This window comes from Sturnus vulgaris, chromosome 11 (genome assembly GCF_052056855.1).
Source record: "Sturnus vulgaris isolate bStuVul1 chromosome 11, bStuVul1.hap1, whole genome shotgun sequence".
Lineage (NCBI taxonomy): Eukaryota > Metazoa > Chordata > Aves > Passeriformes > Sturnidae > Sturnus > Sturnus vulgaris.
In genome coordinates, this window is record NC_142253.1 from 8779775 (window position 1) to 8800384 (window position 20610).

General features: G+C 40.8%; 1 protein-coding gene across 1 annotated transcript in view; it reads right to left on the bottom strand.

The window, feature by feature from the left end:
* The window catches only part of PRKAR2A (protein kinase cAMP-dependent type II regulatory subunit alpha), a 59980-nt gene extending 40887 nt beyond the window's left edge, over positions 1–19093 (bottom strand). The window contains exon 1 of the mRNA XM_014872787.2: positions 18645–19093. Within this exon, the coding sequence (XP_014728273.1) occupies positions 18645–18894 (250 nt within the window). The 5' untranslated portion in view covers positions 18895–19093. The remainder of the gene's footprint in view (positions 1–18644) is intronic.
* Between the last annotated feature and the right edge of the window lie 1517 nt (positions 19094–20610).

The window sequence follows — 20610 nt, forward strand, 5'->3', positions numbered from 1 at the left end:
CATTAAAGCTGAAATACCAGAAGCAGAGTGGAGTATAAATCTGAGGCGTGACTGTCTCCATGGAATGTTGTATCGAGTTACGATAAGGAAGTGCCAGACTACAGCTGTCAAACTGTTTTTCTACACACCAAGATGTTAATGGACTTACATAAATAGGAGCCATCACAACTCTAAGAAAACTCACAGATTCAAGTATCAGGTTTTTAGGATTCCTGGCAATTAAAAAGTAATACCAGAGCAGAAAGAACTTTCATCATCAGATATGCAACTGTACTTCAATAAATACCAATCTGAACCCTTTTTTTCAACAAGCAACTAAACCTGTAACAGAGTTCCCTGTGACTACTACTAATATAATCGTTGTGTATCCATGATTTCCTTCAGGATGTCCTTGCTGGATAGTGGCAAATTCTCACTTTGCCCTTCCACATCTTTGCTTTGTAAGGTGGGGATCACAGGTAGGGCTACAAACTGTTTAGATTTTTTCAGAGGCAGCTCTGGAACCCAAGAGTTCTCCTCAAAGCTTCGCTCAGAACAGCAAAACAGACAGAAACAGATCAGAGTTTTACAGACACTCTTAATTTTCCTTCTATTCCTCTGCCTACACCCCCTCCATAGAGGAGGATGGAAACTCAGAACCCGGTCAGACAGGCAGGAGAGACCCTGATGGTGTCAGCTGAAGCATGCCAGACATTTGGAGGAAGACAAAAGGTCAGGGAACACTAGGCAAGAAGTGAGTTTTCAGAGAACAAAACAGGGAGAGCATAGAACATTAAAAAAATAATAAGGCAGAAAAGTGGAAACCATGATCCACGATTGGGTACACACGGGCTTTGCTTTTCTGTAAGAGATTTTTACATTTATTAAGTTGAAAAACAATAAAAAAATTACATTGGTACTAAACACTGTTTTCCTGTCTGCTGTGGTAGAAATAACAGACACCTTGTTATTTCTCAGTATTGAAAAATAGCTGTCATCAACAGCAAGAAAATAAAACAAAAACAAAGTCGCAATACATCCCAGTCTCCAATTTAATTCATTTTTTAATTTTGTATTTCAAAATTACTGACACAAAACGGAGAAACACTGTCTGAAAGCCTCATTTTAGAAGAGTCTCTGACCCTTGCTTTCCAAGTTTTTTAGAGCCCTTCTGATAGAAAGAATGTAATAAACTCTGGGAAAAGTTGAGTCAACAAGGAAAGCATTTATGTCAGTGAAAGAAAGATGTTTATGAAGTTAAAACAGTTGTGCTATTTTGAGTTGGCTCTTTTTCGGTTTTTAAGTGCAGCAGAAAAATGAACATGCACTCTGGAACGGACTGACTTCAAACAGCTGGTAAATTCAAGAAAGAAACCATTGCTTGACTAACTGAAAGGTATCTGGGTGAATCTCTGGTTATCATGGCACTCCTTGACTAAGTCCTTAAGAGTTTTGTTTGTTTTTAAGTCAAAGATCCTTTTTTCCAATGTATCACTGTTTCAGTATTCCCTTTCCACAACTGAACCTGAACAGTTATGCATGGTACTATTTTCATCACGTTTCTCAGCAGATATTCATTCTCACAAAAAAAGGACCTTAAGCCTGCTCTCAGAATTCAGGAGTTCATACAGCCTAAGTACAGGAGAAAAATACCTATCATGCAGCACTTCACATTATCTGACATTGCAATGGCATGACCCACACAGCCCTCTCCTATTTCTTGCTGACACATCTCAGATCAAGCCAAACACAGCACTTTTTTTCTTGTGTTGATTTTTTATGAGCGTAATCTATATTATGAAGATCAAAGAGATAGCAAGAAGACATGCACTTGCTTTACAGACAAATTAGAAAAACTCCCTGTGCTGAGGTACAATCTCAGCTAAAAGGACACATTTCACAGTGATTAAATATAACCATATGCTTATACTACAACAGAGATTGTCAGGGACTGAAATGGAAGACTTGGGAATGTTTTCAAGTATTAAAAAGACAAATCTATGCACTGCACAGAGAAAGAAGGATGCTGCAAAAACCAGGAAAGTTAAGAAGCAGCTGACAAATCTTCAAAGCACTGTCAAAAAAGGCAAGACACTGGAAGGTACAGCAAAGCAAATGAAAAAGGGAAATTTGCTTGGGCTTTAGGAGTAGGCTTAGAGAGGAAGGCATTTGAGAAAGAGGGAAGCTAAGGAGCCACATTGATAATATCCAGAAATATTAAGCTTACAAACCCAACATTAAGCAGATTATAAAAAGAAAATATCCTAAATATACTTGAATGTGATTTACACTTGGACTGTCTGACAATGGAAAAGCCAGAAAGGGTCAGAGATGAGAATGAGACTATAGAGAAGCAGAAACATCACATCAAGAAGAATTTAAGTGCAAGTTTCCTTAAAATAAATGCTTCATACAGAAAAGGATAGTGGCATCTTATCTAGGGAACCACAAGGTATTTCCCAATCAGTAGGAAACGTGGGCAACTCACTCCCATGACAGATGCAGTGGCAGAGAACAGAAAGTCTCCTCCTTTTCCAAAACTCTTGACTAACCCTTCCTATCTTACTAGCTCTGCTTTCAAACCTCATCTCTTTATTTAACTAGTCTCCTGACCCACCAGAGATCAGAGATGAATGAGGCAGGAGGCTTAATATGTCAGGGTACCTACGGTTTTTGAAACATAACGAAGACAAATTTTGCCTGAAGTCTTTTCATTGGAAACTTCAGAAGTGCTGTTTAAAGCAACATTCAATTCTGACAAACACAGTTCTTTTAAAGCAACACTTTCTGTATTTCAATTGTTTTTTTACTATGGTTTTGATTTCTAAGACTTAACTCCACATTCTCATACCTTTTAAAACATCAAACCCCAAATACTTTTGGTCAGGTTTTTTATCCTGTGCCTAGTTGTAAGGTGCAGTCATTGTTCTATGTTACAAACTAACAACACTTTAACCTCTTTCTGCTTATTTGGAAAGTGGAGTTCTACCCAACACACTTGCAAATTCTGGAGCTAATTCCTAAATGAGTCATAAAAAACGTCATTTAACTATATCTAGCACATCAGTCTATTTTTATTATTTCCAACCACGCCTTCTTGCATAAATCTCTTTCTACAAGATAATGAATTGTACACAGGTGAATGCAATCTGAGTAAGCTAAAGTATGTGAACAAGAAATAAAATAAAACAAATAAACAAAAATAAACTTGAGTAAATTGTTTATACATTTCACTATTATTAAATTTGCATTCTATCACAGCACAAAATCACTGCTAAGTAAAAGTCCAAGGTACATAAGTCATTGCTCCAAAGAGTAGAACAGTCTCAGTCAATCCTGATCTGCCACTGGAATCAGTCAAGGGGACTTGTTTTTCCATTTTCAGAAGCCTAATTGGAAGTCCCACCATTATTCTGAACACCTGAATGCATTAAACATTGTAAAAACTAACAAGAGCAACAACCTCTTCCAACAGGAGGTTAGACTCACCAGGCAATTCCCGAACTCCTCCTTAAGTGAGATGGTCCCACATCAGCAGTCTGGGACATCCCCATCAAAACCAGCTTCAGCAAGGTCCAGACACGTCTCTCTCACCCTGACAGTGCTGTCCTCTCCCAAACCTCATGCACAATTCTGGTCTCAGTCCCAATATGGTCTAGATTTTAAAAACTCTCTTACCAAATTAGTATTATCCTCAGGAATAGTACAGTATCAACTTCTCTGAAAGTAGGCATGTATCAAATAAATACCATCAATGAAGCCAGGAACTTTTTCTTAACAGCTGGGCTGGTAAGTTTGAGAGAATTATTAGCCAGACAGTATAATAGAGAAATATAATCCAAATGCAGATCTGGGGGGAAATCTTCATAAGGCAATAGGGATGAAGTGGAAAATGCTATCGCTGGCACTGGCTTTAATGTTTATACAGCCTCAGGTATAAGCAGTTGTAAAATTAAGTTTGAAATGTCCCCACTATGGTAATGACACAAGCGAAGCAGTGCACTGGCTCCGTGTATTTCACACCTCCTGTCACTGCCTTTTCTACAACCCCTTCCCCCTGTTCACCCTCCTCACACACCTCCACTCTGCCCCAGAGAAGACAAATGCAGCTGCAAAGAGGAGAGTTACAATTCTCACTCCCACAGAAACTCTCCTACTTTCAGTTTCGATACCACACTTACCCTGTTTGTTTTCAAGGTCTTTAACCTATTCCTGCTACCAAGGCTTTACTTCATGTCTCGTGGACTGCCACAGAAGCACGGTAAATACTTCAGCAACCAACACACACTTTCCCAGCTGGATTGCTGCTCTCTTCTGACAGATGACTTTGGGTTGCAGTGCACCACTGATGTTCTTGTCCTTCTCTACGCTCCCCAGTTTTGTTCTATCCCACCTGTGCAGGATGGACTTTTCCTAATACACCACACAGAACACCTCCAAATCCCAGTTACATATACACACACCTATATATACTTTTACAGAACCCTTTTCCAGTGAACAACTCCTCAAATAACTCATAAACATCTTATATTTCAACTATTATGTGTCCTCTAGGGAGAGGTATATTTTAAGGCACAGTAAATGTTGCATGTGTTCCTAATATTTTTCTAGGTACATCTGGCATTTGAGAAAACTTCAATATGGCATAATGCTGTATTTTTATTTGAATGCATAATGAAGAGTTGATTTCCTCCTATATGTAAAGAAACATGATGATGGTGCACAGATATTCTTGTGGGTTAGCAATGAAAAACAAAGTAAAAAGAAAATTTTTGACTGCCTATTAGTTTTCACCAGCAACACAACCTTAATTTTACATTCACTGTATTGTATTTTAAAGAGATTCCATCTGCTCTGTCTGTAGTGCACATTAATATTCAGAAGACATCTGCAGTGTGCAGACCAAGCTTTTAATTGGAATCATGTCACAGCTACCATCACACAACACTGAATGTAAATGTTGGCTATCTGCACTTGGCAGCTGCTTGGCAGGCTCAGCATAAAGTCCTACTGAGACTGATAGTGTCTTTAAATAATGCAGTATCAGGATATAAAAGCTATCTTGAGAAATCAAATATTGACTATCATATCCATAACTAATAGCATTTACTAGCACCCTAAACTTCTTATAAGCAAAGTATGGTTCATATTCATCCATAATTTTCAAAGAGAGACAACAAATTGATACAACACTCACATCTTTCACTATGATAGAAACTTAAGCAAATTTAACTTGTACACAAAAGGGGACAATAACAACTGAACTTCAGTGCAATCAAAATGGTGTCATGAAGCTCAAAGCATTTCTAAAAATCTAAAACTCAAGCATTGCTAAGGACATAAGAGCACCTGAATAAAAATTCAATTAACAGGTGCACTCGGTGAATTAAGATACTTTCCTACAATGTCAGACTAATTATTCTAGAATGAACAATATAGTTACCTTTTCTTGGATTTTAAAATAAATCCAACCCTGAGTCAACAGCATTATCATTTGCTTCAAATTCTTGCCAAACCATGGTAACACAAAATTACATTTTCCCAGTCACCTGCATATTTTCTGCTTGTACTCTGCTGAAAGTTTCTGACAAATGAGGCAGTGAGCAGCAATCTACAGAGAGAAAACTGCATGTGTGTGTGTACAGGTATGTGCACACAAACCAAAGTCCTGTCCAATACAAGGAACTAGTCGTTGCACTGACAAATTGATCTTCGATACCTTGCAAGAAATATCAGTCTAATCAGTATGCAAGAATGACAAAGGAACTCTAAGAACAGCAACACTTGTTTTTCATGAAATACGCATTTCCTTGGGAAATTTATATTCCACCACTTTTGCTACTGTACTGTAACAAACATATCAAACCAAAATTCAAGACCACAAGCCACTAAGGTACACAGTTATGTCACCACAAAAATAATTATGCAAGTAGAGGCAACCTAAGAACAGAGTCATCATGATCCAGTGCCCTCCTCCAACAGACTAATTGGATTACTGGATCCTCTTAGCTTCAGAGCAGCTCCCAGTACAGATAAGGGAATTACACAGAAGTGGAAGACATAATTTTTTGTGTTCAGGGCATACATACATGCTCAGTCTGAAGCCTGCACTTGCAGATCTGCCACCATTTCAGTGTTATGAGGGAAGGGTAGAAAAGTAAAGAAACTCAGAAGGCAGAGCTAGGTTTCAGTTCCAAACCTGAGAGCACAGCAAACCTATCACCGACCACTGATTGTAGCAGCACTTCCAATCTGTGTCAATGCCAAGGAAAAAAAGGGCTGGTCTTAGCCTTTTCATCGGTGATGTGCAGCTGGTCTGCTCAAGTTTGGACCACAACAGAAAGGAAAAATTAACATGGGCAGTGACGGATGAGATGCAGCCTTAGAAGCTTTTCCTTTTGCCTCTGAGCTGTTCAGTCTCAGACAAAACAGGTTGGAGCCACTCTCACAGTCAGGCGTATCTCGTGTGACACTATGAAACAACGTAACTGAACTACTTCTACAAAAGAGCAATTTAGAAGAAAAATATGAAACAGGACATTTGAAGCTCAGCAGAAACAACCATCAACACGGTGTTTCATACACCCAGCAGGCATGTTACACAGCTATACCTGCCAGGTCAACCTGAGTTCAGGATTGCTTAATTACAGGTATCTAGGCAGAATTTAAGAATAGCATTGTACAGGTAAAATAGGCACATAAAAGCCCACAGCTCTTTGCCTGGGTCACTTCACATTTCATTAGCAATTCCTGCTGACATTTGAATGATGAAACAATACTGTGTTTTTACATAAGACAAAACTGCAATAGGTTGTGCTGTCATCTGATTTGATCTGAATAAAAGAGCACAAGGAATTTCAATCAAGTGTCACTTCAAGCTGATTCAGAGCTTAATCTCACACATCCACATTTAACCCAAGGCATAAGCACACTTGTATGTGCCAGGCAAGGCACGCTGGTTCCAGGGTATTCTGGACAGCCTTTGATGCATCCTTGCTACTTCAAGGGTGGTGGTCCTTCCCTCCTACTCAGCCCTAATAAGGTCACACCTCGAGGAGTTCCCTGTCCAGTTCCAGGCTGCCCAGTACAAAAGACACACAGACATACTGGACAGAGTCCAGCAAAGGGCTGTAAAGATGATGAAGGGACCTGGAGCATCTCTGGTGTGAGGACAGGCTGAAAGAGCTGTGACTGTCAGCCGAGGGAAGATAAGGCTCAGAGGAGTTCTTATCAATGCCTGAAAGGCATTGAAGGACAACAGAGGCAACTTCTTCTCACATGCACTCAGTGACAGGACAAGAGCCAATGGCCACAAAGTCAAATACAGGAAGGGTCCACCTGAACATGATGAGGCACTTTTTTTACTGTGAGGGTGACCAAACACTGACATAAATTGCCCAGAGAGGTTCTGAAGTCTCCATCTGAGATACTTAAAAGCCATCTGGACGTGGTCCTAGGCCATTACTATAGGCAGTCCAGCTTCACAAAAGGGTGTCAGGCAAGATGACCTCCAGAGGCATCTTCCAAACTGAACCATTCTGTAATTCCACAAAGATCCTCAACAGCTCATTAGAATTCATGCTTTGCTTCCAGTTTAAGTTACAATGCCCAGAAAGCAAATAGAAGTATAATTCAGCTGCAGCTAGATGCATCTAGTTTCAGGCATTCTTTTTCCAGGTGGGTAACTGTGAGTTCTGACACAGCCATTGCTGTCAGATTTTGGGATGTTGGGGTTTAATTTGCTTGGCTGGGTTGGTTTTTTTTTTTTAGGGGAGAAAGGTAGGAAGAGCAAGGCTAAGAAATACTGGACTTCCACCGGTTCTTACCACGGGCATAACCTCATAACTGCAAACCCAGCACTTTCTTGGGTATTCTTTAAAATGTTTGGTGTTGACACTACCACAATATACCAAACTAGTCCTTATTCTAATAAAGCAACAAAAAAGTCAAGGAGCATCCACATCCTGGACAAACCTCAGCAGGAGTATCAGCCAGCTTAGCCAGTGTGACAAATGGCATCTATTATCAGCTGATCAGCTATTACCCTTCCAGGATGCAGCACTCTATCCTGCACAAGTAATCACCTCTGAAGACTCATTCTTGCCTGAACAGTTTGCAAATTACCTTTCTCAAAAGATCAACAATTTTAAAAGTTGTCTCAATTCTTCTGGAAGTCTGGTTTTTACAGTTTTGGGGTTTTTTATTAAAGGCTTAAAAAAGGCTGACGACGTGTTGTTGATCTGTGAAATTATAAAAAATTTATTCAAAGAACTAGTGTTCCATATGTCATATGTTTTTAAAAATTGCAGGAAAAAATGGTATAATACATCACACCACATTTTTAATAACTCAAACCAGAAAACATTGATCCATTGTTTATAAGAAGTTCTACATATACTTGGAATTGAAGGGATCTGCTTTCCAGTTTAAAAAAAAAGAAAAAGGCAAAACAAAAACCAACACACCAAAACCCCCACATCAACCCACAATTTGTGTCCTTGCTATATACAGATTTATCTACAGTAGTGATAGTAGTGATACAGTAGTGATACACTGGATTTACAGGATTTTATGCTGTAGTGGGAGCTTCAGAGTCACAACACTGGACACCAGGTTTTCTGCCTCGCTTTCCCTCCTCTCTAAGGTGCAGGATCCTCCATGTGAGCACAAACTGACTCTACAATTCACGACCATTTTCTTGTCTGGTGCTTTTCTAATAAGAACAAAATGTGAATTGCACCCAGTGCTTCCACGCCTCTCCAGCAGCCAGCACAGGCTGAGCTCTGCAGGAGGGTGGCAGCCACAGGACTGAGGGGTGACACAAACTGACCAGAGAGAACGTGTACACAAGAGTATGAGGGATTCTACAGAAGCGTCATTAACATCTCTGGGAATTTTGTGGTATTATGAGCGTAGAACATGAAGTACTACTTCATTGCCAGTACAATACATTCACCAATAGTTCATAAGTGAGCCTTGTTTCATTGACATATAATTTGATTATAGCTCCTTTTAGTAAATAAAGTATAAATAAATTTGAGTGGATTATAAATATGTATGCTTTAAAATTTAAAACTGTTTTATTTTCTAATCTGGTCCATCTTTAGGTTGTGGTACACAACCAAATTAATGAGCAAAACCAACTTCTGTACCACATCTCAAAATAAAGTGTTTTATAGCTTTTCCTCCTTCAGATTTACACTTCTAACAACATTACATCAACATTCAACAGTTACTTACAACACACAGCTGTAAAAAGAATCATCTTCACGTGAAAACGCATTTTGACAACAGAGCCCTTCCACACACACTTCCAGTAATTGCATCCTGTGCACTTTCACAGGAAGAGGATTTTTGGGAAAGAGGAAGGGTGAAGATAGACGTATGTTCTGTATCCTAAGAAGGGATAATAGTAAAAAATAACAGTGTGCTCTACCCAAACCAGGGAAAACCCTCTTTTATAGAGTCGTTTAGTTGGAAAAGACCTTTAAAATAATTGATTGAGTCCAACCACAAATTCACCACTAAGCCAGGTCCCTGAGCACTGTGCCAAATCTGCTCATGGATGTCCAAAGTCTCGGCAAGAGGCTTGGACAAATAACATCCATTCTGACAGTATTTGGATGTAATGATAAAAAATTCCTTGACCAAACTGAACTGCAGCAGGTGGCAAGTGCTGCATTGTTCAGCTTCCAAATGAACTGATTTTTTAGGAGCAGAACTTCTAGGATACAACTCCTCCGAGTCACACAGTGCTTCACAACAGATGTACAACACACTGCAGATCTTCCAACCACAAAAAGCTAAGAAAAGCTAAAATTACTAGCAAAATCAGTACATATCATGCAAAATTACATTATTTCATAGTGCTATGGAATAACTGGTAAAGCAGTTAATAACTACATGTTTCCAGCAGTAAGAAATTAAAATTACTTCACAGGGATTTAAGAGATGCTCATAAAAAATAGCAATTGTGTTTATGGCTTTTTATCATAGAGTTACAGTATCTGAAGATCAGAATTTAAAATATTGTATCCAGTGACGTTTAACACTACAGAAACTGGTCTCCGAATATCACCACTCTGATAGCATCATTTTTAGCATATTATAACAAAACTACACACCTTTCCCCCACCCCTCTCCAAAGGTATAAAAGAAGACTAAATGTTAATTTATTCTAAGAAGCCATCTTTCGTAATTTATTAACCTGAAAACCCTTTGTGTCTCACAAATACTTACAAATGTTAATCAGGAACGCTGATAACATCAAATGTTTAAAAACTGCTTCTGAATAATTACTGTCGAAAAAAATTAAAATATTGTTTAGAAAAAGAAGTAACTCAGAATTTGTATTCCAGGGCTGTACAGGAGACATCTTTCAGAGAGAGGTACCCCCCATACCCGTGACAACCAGAGACTGACCAGCTCCTTCAATACAGATGTCCTTGAGGAAGCAATTCTTCCTGAACTATCATAATTAGCACAAGTGTTGCCACAGAAATAAGTGTTTACTGGAGCCTCACCAGGAAAAATAACACAAAAATATTTGTGGTTGTTTTTTGTTTTTTTTTTTCTTCTATGGAACACAGTTTTCTCAATAGGAAGCAGAAAACAATATGCTGTCCCAAGGGAGGAAGAACCAAAATGGAAATGAAGAGCCATTGTGACATCCTGCTTTATAGCAGTTTGTCAATATGCAATCACCAAAAATGAGGAAATTGGCACTACAGTTGATTCAAAAATATAGACAAAAACTACAAAGCAGTTTCTCAACCCTCATCCAAAAAACATTTCGTTCCCCACGCCAACTCTACACATGTTTTTACAATGTTCTGCAACAAAACCACTCAGATCCAGAAGGACAGAACAGTGACTGGTGGGAGAACATGCACCTTCCCTCCAACCTGCAATCTTAACCCTTCTTCACATGTTTGGAGTGAGATTTTTTGACAATTTGCTCAGTTCTGCTGGTCAGAACCCTGATCTGACCATCTTGGTCTGGGCTTCACTAATACCCAAAAAGGAATGCAGGGTTCCAGACTTCTGTAAGATGACCTCACACCAAAAGCTGACATCATGCCAGCCCCTGCAGGCTAGAGACCATTTCTGAACAGAAACAAAGCTGTTCTGCAAGCCACCAGGAAATAAAAGGAGAGAACAGACTGCCTTAACATTTCTTAAAAAATGAACCCCAAGGTTGCTGTTGGTTTTAAATGACATTAAAAGCAATGCTATAGAAGGAATACCTGCAAGTCCCTACCTCATGCCTTGAAGAGATGCTGTTCCTAAAGATGCTTTCTCCCCCTAAAGGGAATTTTCATGTCTCTGCACAGAGAACTGGCACTCTCTATCATTTGCCATTTTTACACAGAAGAGAAATGCCCCTGTATGGAAAGGACTAGCAGCAAAACTGCTACTAATAAAATGCTGGCCTTTATTATACATGATTTATTATGTATTTGTACAGAGGCCAAATCCTAGCAGTATGAAAACTGTAAGACAGGGTCCTTTCTTCTAAATCTCCTCTTTCTTCTAAGTATCCTTCACACAACAGCAGAGAACACTGCTATCATCTCCACAATTCTCACGGGCAAAACTCCAATGACCATAAAACAGCTGCTTGTTCTGCACAATGGATTTCTGGAGCTTCCATCCAATGGTACGTCTTTCAGATCCTTATTTTTAAAATAAAAATATGTTTTTGCATTAAAGGATCTCATAAGTACACAACCTTTATCAGTATTACTACCATAGTAAGACTGTGCAAGTCTTTTCTACAAGAGCATTTCATCCACATTCAAGATTTCCTGAATTCCCCCCCCAGTTGCTTTTCTAACCAATGTCTTTGTGATTTATTATTTCCTTTGTTTCATATTACAGTGACGTATAAAGACATTAGAAGACTGGAGAAGAGTACAGACCATTTGCTGTGGACCTGACAGTACCTCAGGAAAAAAATTAAATCTACATGAATCAAAAAAATCTTGATGCATCAAAAAACACCAAACAATTGTTACATACCAAAGAAGTACCAATGCAAAGACAGGCACAGAAAACAAAGAAGCATAACTAAAGGAATCTAAAGGACCATTACAGAGGAAGAAATAACAACCCTCTAAAAAGAGGAACCAGTGCATTTGTGAGTTATATTTATTACTGCCTCCCTCTTCTTTCACAAGAAAATATGAATGATCATTCATGAAGCTGAAAACGTTACTGAAGCCAGTGGGAAACATTCATAGCTCATCTTGGCTACATTTCCAGTCTTCATTTGAATAATGAGCAACTGCTCTGTCAGACATTAACGTTTTTAATGACTGACTGGTGAATAGATTGAAGTGAGCTTGTTCTTTGCTGTCTCCTCCTCTTCCCCGAGATCTCCATTGTTGCATTTTCGGTAAGAGGGTACAAGAAAATTTCAGTATTAGCACAAGGGGAATACTGACAGAATCATCTCAGCATTCTAATATCAGTTTATTAAATGAATAAAAAATAGCAAAGTTAAATAGAAATTAATGTTCAGTACAATATCTAGTACTGATATAAAGTATCTTCCTTTAGCTAAATTTTAGGACCAGCTAGAAGAATATAATTTCAGAAGTTACATACAACTTTTCTTACAATAAACTTCTTCAACATGGAAACACAGGCTTTTAAGAATTCAGCAATTATTTAGAATGGCTAGTTACCCACTTCTCTCATAGTTAGTTATGCTCTTTTAGAGACTAGTACACGGAATAACAACAGGATACCAACAGAGCAGAAACAGTCAAAAATTTATCTCTACAGTCATAGCAACTATCTAAAGCTCTTTCAGAAAACAACAAGCTTAAGAGTTATATGAAAAGTTACCAGTATGCAACAGACTACAAATACGAATTTAAATGAAATTTTAAACAATAAAAAAAAAATACTGCATGCTTCCTCACATTTTAGGACATACTGATTACTTAAAGCAGAACAATTATGTCAAGCCACTAACTGCAAACTGAAAAAAGAGGGTATCTTTCTCAAGAGATTGTAAGGAATACCTAATAGATGCTACAGGAATATCAACAGTGCTGAGGGCAAGACATTACAAATAACTCTATGTGCACTATGCCAAAATAGCAAGAAACTTAGCTTTTATAATTAATATAGAAGTTCATCCATCCTGAGGTAAATCAATATACATTTAGCAATACCCAGGGATATCTGAATGTCAGTCAATCCACCTATAATTCTCTGTTTCTCAGCCAGTCAGCACCTTTTATCCCTTTACTTCATACTTCCAGTTCTTTTACTATCTCAGGTAAGGACATATTACAGACATATACTGATTAATTTTCCTTTGTACAGAGGATTACTGATGAAACATTCCTTCAAGTCCCATTGCGCTACAATTGCTGGCTTCCTTAGAACTATAGTACTTAGTTCAAAAAATTCCTAGTCTAACCATGTAATACAGTAATTGCAACCTTAAGAACAAGTACTGAAAAGCAATTTTATTGTGATAAACAAATACAGAAGCAAAAAGGCCCCAGGAAAAAAAAAATGTATTTACATGTTCTATCCAAGCAACTAAGCAACTAAAAAGAAGAAAAATCAGTCTTCCTTAATACTTAGTTTATCTTCAAAATTCCCCTATGAGAACAAGATAAATATAGGGAGTGAAGTTCCACTAGTACTAACAGCAGCTACTCTACTTAATCCTTCAGATTTAAGTCATGGAGAACTGCCTCTGCAAAAGCAAAGACGTGCAAATACAGCAGCTGCACAACAGTACTTCTTCACTTCATATTTTTTATGTTAAGCACATTCAAGATACTGCACTGCCAAAAATCAGTAAAATTAGAAAATTAAATGCAGAAATATACTCGTCTTAGAACACAGATGCAGCACTAATAATTTGCTTTACAATTGTTTTCATGCCATTGATGGAGAGCAAAGAATAAATAAAACTCTAAATCTTCTTCTATGCCTTCTGGTCACTAGGCTTGTTTGAACGTACCTTTTAAGACATAAAGCAAGAATGTGCATTTCTTTTCTTTGCATACCAAATTCAAAGGTTTCATGCAGTCAGATCATGGAACTGGTTAAGGTGGAAAAGACCTTTAAGATCACTGAGTCCAACCATCAACCCAGCTTTTTCCTTCAGCCCCCTAAAAATCTAGAGACTACTTAAGTAGAGCACAAAACACTTTTGTTATAACTACTATTAAAAAAAAAAACGTATGCAGAGCTAGTAATCATCAGATTATTAGAGTGTTCACTATGTTACCTAGATTTTAAATAAACTAGCTACTCTTTGGACTGAATTTGTATTGCACATCTGAGGAGAGAGCTACTGTGGTTTATTGCCAGCTAATTAACAGTTAAAGGATGAAGTAGGTAGATGAAAGCACTAGTAAAAAGTTCAAAGTATTTTAATTTCAAAGGTGATGGTATCTCACAGCAACATGTGCAATATCCCACAAATCTGAATTACATCTGAAAACTTGAACAGTATTTTTCAAAAGGACCACTCCGCTTATGCTGCAAAAGTTTTAACGTCATCCAACTCCTATAATTCAGTAAGTTTCATTGAATTATTTCAGAGAAACAGCAAGGAGTTATGCCTAACCTGTGAATTGATGTAGGCAGAGCATAAACGCTTTTTGATTGATATAACAATGACTTCTGAGGAATTCCAAAGGACATCAGAATAAGAAAGCATAAGCAAATGATGCTAAAAATTAGAAGACAAGCAATCTATAAATCAGATTTAATTTAATATCTAGTGTTTCCATTAACAAGTAAAAAGTTAAATATTTCAAAGATGCACTGAACTCTTATTCTGTATTACATTCAAGATCTAACAATGCAAACGAGCATTTCTCTACTCCCTTCTGCTCAGATACTCTACTGATGTTTTAAAGATGACATTTAGCAAATCCTCGAATTTTAATTGAGAAGCTCAGTGCAGAGCTAAAGAATCTTTCCACCTGTCCATCTAGATTCATATGCACCATTTCCCATCACAACAAGAGAGCATACTGAAGAGGATTATTTCAAAAGCAAAATACTAAGAAGAGCTCTCTTTTGCTCAGGGAGCAGCTGAAAAGCACATCATCTTTCCTTCAGTATCAAGGTGAAATCCTAAGAAGGAAAAATTTTATTTGCGATAAAATACTTGTCATTAGTTGAAACATCTGAGTTGCTCAAGTTAGTATAACCCCAAAAATATTTCAGTCCCGTTGTTAGTTATACTTAATACCTCCAAGAACACACAGAGGTGGTTTTATTGTTAAAAAAAATAAGACAAAACAGCACGTTAATCATGCACCTTTGTGCAATTGCCTCAAGGAACAGGGAAGCAGAGCCTCTGCCTTCTTCAGGTGTGCTCCTCAACAGGAGGTTTCCCAAAGCAGTAACTCAAACAGTGAACACACCATTTCCGTGGAGTTAATTTCACAGTCTTAACACATCCATTCGGAGCCTGCTTCTTAAAAATACAAGTGTCATGGTCAACAATGCACTTGAAGAATACATATTTGTCCCTGGTTACATTCTCAGCCTAATTTTTGAAGGTTTTGCTTTGCACCTTTCCCAACCCTCCGAACTTCTCATTTTTGCAGTTATACCAAACAAATAAAGGCTCTGAGGAAAGCTGTGTATCCCTTAAATTCTCTGCCACAGCCTAGTGGATAAATGTTTCTGGAGGTTCCCCCACAACTGTCATCATTTTATTTCCACATATGCCTTACGATACACTCTGCTGAAGAGTCACGTCCTAATGTCCTTTGATCACATGTACAAAAAACAGTAAAAATGAAGGATGAAACTCCAGGGGGGTCAGACAGAAAACACAAATCTGGAAATAATTTCCAAAGCATCACCTAAGAGTGATCATCCCAAGAGAACAAAGGTCTTTTTTCGTAGCCTAGCTAGTTTCAGTGACTTTTACCACGTGGATAGAGTGCCACTATGGCATCACTGTGACTACTTGAAGGCATCTGCCACATGGTTTATACCAAAGGCCACATCTCCTTCTGACTTATTCTTGTTTCTATGACCATATGCACGCTGAGCATACAAAAAACCCCACATAACTTATCTAAAATGTTCTCTCAGTCTGGGTGTGCAGATGCAGCCTAGTGACATACACAGATTTAACACTGGGCCAGACACACACACATGAAGACAAGCACGTTATTTCTGAAGATCTTTCCTTCTCCCAACGTATACAGCAAGGGCAATTATTTAAACTAGCTTTAAGTTTCCTTAACCTAATGATTTACAAAAGCAAGTGCTGAATTTCATTTTTTTATTTATAAACAGAATGGAAACATGTTTAAAACATCCATTTGACCTGTCACAACAACTCAAAGGTGTGTGTTTCCCCTATCTCCACATGTTCTTTAAATACTAAGCAGATAAAAGCACCCAGGATCTTGTCTTCCACGAGTGTTGTCCTACCCATGACAGTCATCAGAACCTCTAACTTAACATTTTTCATTGATAGAGACAACAGTTACAACAGAAACATAATTAACACATAGCCACGTTTGATTGTCACCCACACTGTTAAACAAGGTAAGAAAGAATCATTTCCCTGACCCTCCAGAGGGATCCTCACCTGCTGTTAAAGAGAACATGGCACTGTTCCTGGGAAACCACAAGGGGGGAACAGCATGGGTTTCCAGATAAGAAGCAAAACAGCATTACTGACAGTGGCACTTGCCCAAAGAGCTATACTACAACAAGTGACAGTCCCCAGCCTTGTTAATTTAATTTTCTCTCTGACTAAGATAGAAAGATGATAAGCAGAAATATGAAGCAAAGGAACCACCCTTCTGCTTTGGACAGCTTCACTGTGTAAAGCTGCATTTGAAAAGCTTCATGCCACCATTAAATTTTTACATTTTTATATGAAAACACTTAATTTCTGAGGATCCCTCCAGCTGCAGTTGCAACATGCAGAAAGAAGATTTTACACTTACTTCGCTGAAGATGGTATTTCAAACCCTAAATCTAGGTAAACTAATCACAAAATAGCAAAATCACACTCAAAAACATTAGACTTCTGGTAGAGTGGGTTTTTTGTTTGGTTTTGTTAGTTGAGGGATTTTTTTGTGGTTGGAGTTCCTTTCTTTTTGTTTAAAGGAAAATATTGAATACAAAGACATTACACATTTTTAAGAATTACATCCATCTACTGAAATTTTTCCAGCACGAAGTTTAATTTTAAAATATGTTCTACATGAAACTCTAACTTCTTTGATATTTAGGGATGTTTGAAAATATCGCTGCAGGGCAAAAAATCACCTGTAATTTCCATAAATCTGTGCTCATACTTGAACATTCCCGTAACTTCAATTCAGTCACCACCAGTGTCCACATCTTTACCTTTCACCTTTCACCTATTCTTCTTCATGCCCTGAACAGAACTTCTCTGAGATAAAACATCCAAATCCAGATAGTAGTATCAAAAACTGGTTTCTAATTCATTCTGATTGTAAATTTCACTCTTGTCCTCTTGCACATTTCATGTCCTGTTTGTCTATTTCCAAGACCTTAAGATGTGTTTCACTTTCTGAAGTTCCCAGCCTAAAAGCACTTCAAAACTAGCTGGTGTCTCAACGTTTCCTTAATAAAAACTATTATTTGTTCCATAGCTTAATTTCTTCCTGTTTCTCTAAAACTGTTAACCAGGGAGTAGATGTTACGAGCATACTTCATCCACAAGGTGACATCCAGTAATTGCTCTAAAAGAGGATCCTCTACCAATAAAAGTCAGAAACCTTTACGTTATAGGTCAAGGGCACAGGACCTTCAAACGAGGGCACTGAAAGTTCAGGGAAAGCACGCCTTTTCTCACCTTTCCCTCCCCTTTAGGCTACTTTCTAATAATGAGAAAGTATTGAGTGATTTCAGGTTAAAAATTCTGGGCGTGCCAAGTACCACCATTCAGAGGCATTTTAAATAGCTTCTCACATTGAGGCTAAATTACAGTCCAAATTACAAACACACTGCATAGCCCAAAACACACAGTACAATTCTGACAGAATAAAAATTTCAGTATCGCAAGTGGCATTTCATTGTCCAGCTCAGGTTAAGTATCTTTCCATCTTCGAGACTGGCAGTATTAAATGCAATATATAGGTGGCTTTGAATTTTAATATGTTGCTAAATAGCGAAAGTTGTTTCAGCGCTTTATAACAGCCACTTTAAATACACAACAGCGGCAACAAACCACCCCATTTTCAGCGAAAAAAACCCAACCACACTCGTCCGCAATGATTTAAAGACAGAAATGTAAAGATAAGTACAGAAGAGGTTGCACAATAACACATGATCTTCCCTATCACATGCTTGGCAGCGCGCTCGCTGCCCGGAGATCCCCGGTCAGACCCCAGGGCACTTCGGCCGCGCAGGGCAGCACCGGACACCCCCGGGACGGGGCTGGGGCGATCCGGGGCTCCCGGAGCACGGCCGGCAGCCCGTGGGGAGCGGGAGCGGCGGCACCGCGGGGCTGGGGAGCCGGCGGAGCCTCTCCCCCATTCAATCCCTCCCTGCTGCCCGCTGTGCCCAGCGGCGGCGGCCGCGGCACCGGGCACCGGGCACGGCGGGGAGGCGGCGGGCGGCCCTGGGCTGCAACCCCCGGCAGGACCCCGCGCCCGCTCAGCGGCAGCGCCGGCACTTACGCTCGAAGTCGGAGTCGGACTCGTCGTCGCCGCGGTCGGGCTCCTCGTCGCCGTTGGACTCGGTCTGCATGGGCTCCCCGTCGAAGCTGACCACCCTGCGGCCACCGCCCGCCTCCTGGTCGCGGGCATCCCGCAGGCGGGCGAAGTACTCGGCGGCGAAGCCCAGCAGGTCGGACGGCCGGTGCCGCAGCACCTCCACCGTGTAGCCCTGCAGCAGCTCGGTGAGGCCCGGCGGGATCTCGATGCTCATGGTGCCGGACACCCAGGGGGCCGCCTCGCCTCCCTCCCTTCCTTCCCTCCGTCCGTCCCTCCCCGCGTCCGCGGCCGGCGGTGCCGGTGGCGGTGGCGGCTCAGGGCCTCCCAAACGGGCGCGGACCGACTCCCGCCGCTCCGGTCACACGAGCCGCGGGGCGCGGAGGGGAGGGACGGGACGGGGCGGGAGCGGCCCCGCGGCGCAGGCGCGGAGCGGGCGCGGGAGCGGGCGCGGGGCTGCGGCCGCGCGTGCGCGGGGCCGGGGGGGGCTCGTGCGTCACGGCGGGGCGCGGCGGGGCCGGGGCGGGAGCGGGGAGCGGGCACGGAGAGCGGGCACGGGGGGCGGGCGCGGGGAGCAGGGGAGGCTCGGCAGGAGACGGGGTGGTTCCCTGGGTGCGTGCCTGGGTGGTTCAGCTCTTCGGGAAACTGATGGGCGGCCGCCGTTCTGCGCCCGCCGGAGTCGTTAAACCACGGTCACGGCGGGTTGGGCCGGGTGTGAGCGGTAGTGGGAAACCTCTGGACCAAAGCTGGCGGCGGGATGTGGGGAGGGTGGAGGTCAGACAGGCTCCCGGCTGTCGCTGCTGCGTTATTTTTCTCTGATTTCACATCAGTGACCCCGTACGCTCATTTCTTGTCAGAATCACGGAACAACTAGGTTGGAAAAGACCTCTGAGATCACTGAGTACAGGCTTTGACCAAACGCCGTCATGTTTAGACCATGACACTGAGTGCCACGTCCAGTCTTTCCTTGAACACGTCCAGGGACGGTGACTCCACCACGTTCCTGGGCAGCCTGTTCCACTATCTAATCACCCTTTCCGTGAAAGAATTCCACCCAATGTCCAACAGAAACCTCCCCTGGCACAGCTTGAGCCCATGTCCTCTGGTCCTTTTGTTGGTTGCACGGGAGAAGAGACCGATCCCCACCTGGCTACACTCTCCTTTCGGGTGTGTGTAGAGAGCAGTAAGATCCCCTCCCCGAGTTTCCTTTTCTCCAGGCTAAACACCCCCAGCTTCCCCTCATCAGATTTGTGTTCCAGACCCTTCCTCAGCTCCATTCCCTTCTCTGGACTCACTCCAGCACGTCAATGCCCTTCCTAAATTGAGAAGCCCAGAAGCAGACCCAGCAGTCGAGGTGTGGCCTCACCAGTGCCAAGGACAGAGGTTCTTCCTCACCGAGCATGTGAGGGTGTTTCAAAGCTCCCCCAGGAGCAGGAGAACGAGGTTTTTTCATCGGATCCTATCGAACTTCCATCCAATTTTTGGTTGGTGTTAGATTTAGAACCTGTGATCCCAGGTTCTTGTCAGAATTGTATCATTGAAGAAAATACTTTAGCCAGTGCAAGGAAAGTAGTGTGCAGGTATTCACACCTTTTGGTAAACACTGAATAGAGCCACAATAAAGTTGAAAGGGTGGCATTAGTGATCTGATAATCATAAATCATTAAAGATAAAGAATTAAAAAAAAAATGAAACACAGAATCATAGAATGGTTTTGGTTGGAAGGATCCCTAAAGGTGGCCTAGTTCCAAATCCTCTGCCCATGGCCAGGAACACCTTCCACTAGACCAGGTTGCTCCAAGGTCCTTCCAACCTGGCCTTGAACACTTCCAGGCATGGGACATCCAGAGCTCTGCACAAGCTGTGCCAGTGCCTCGTCACCCACATAACTGCTAATGCATGAGCTTTGGAGATACCCACTCATCTGCTGTTA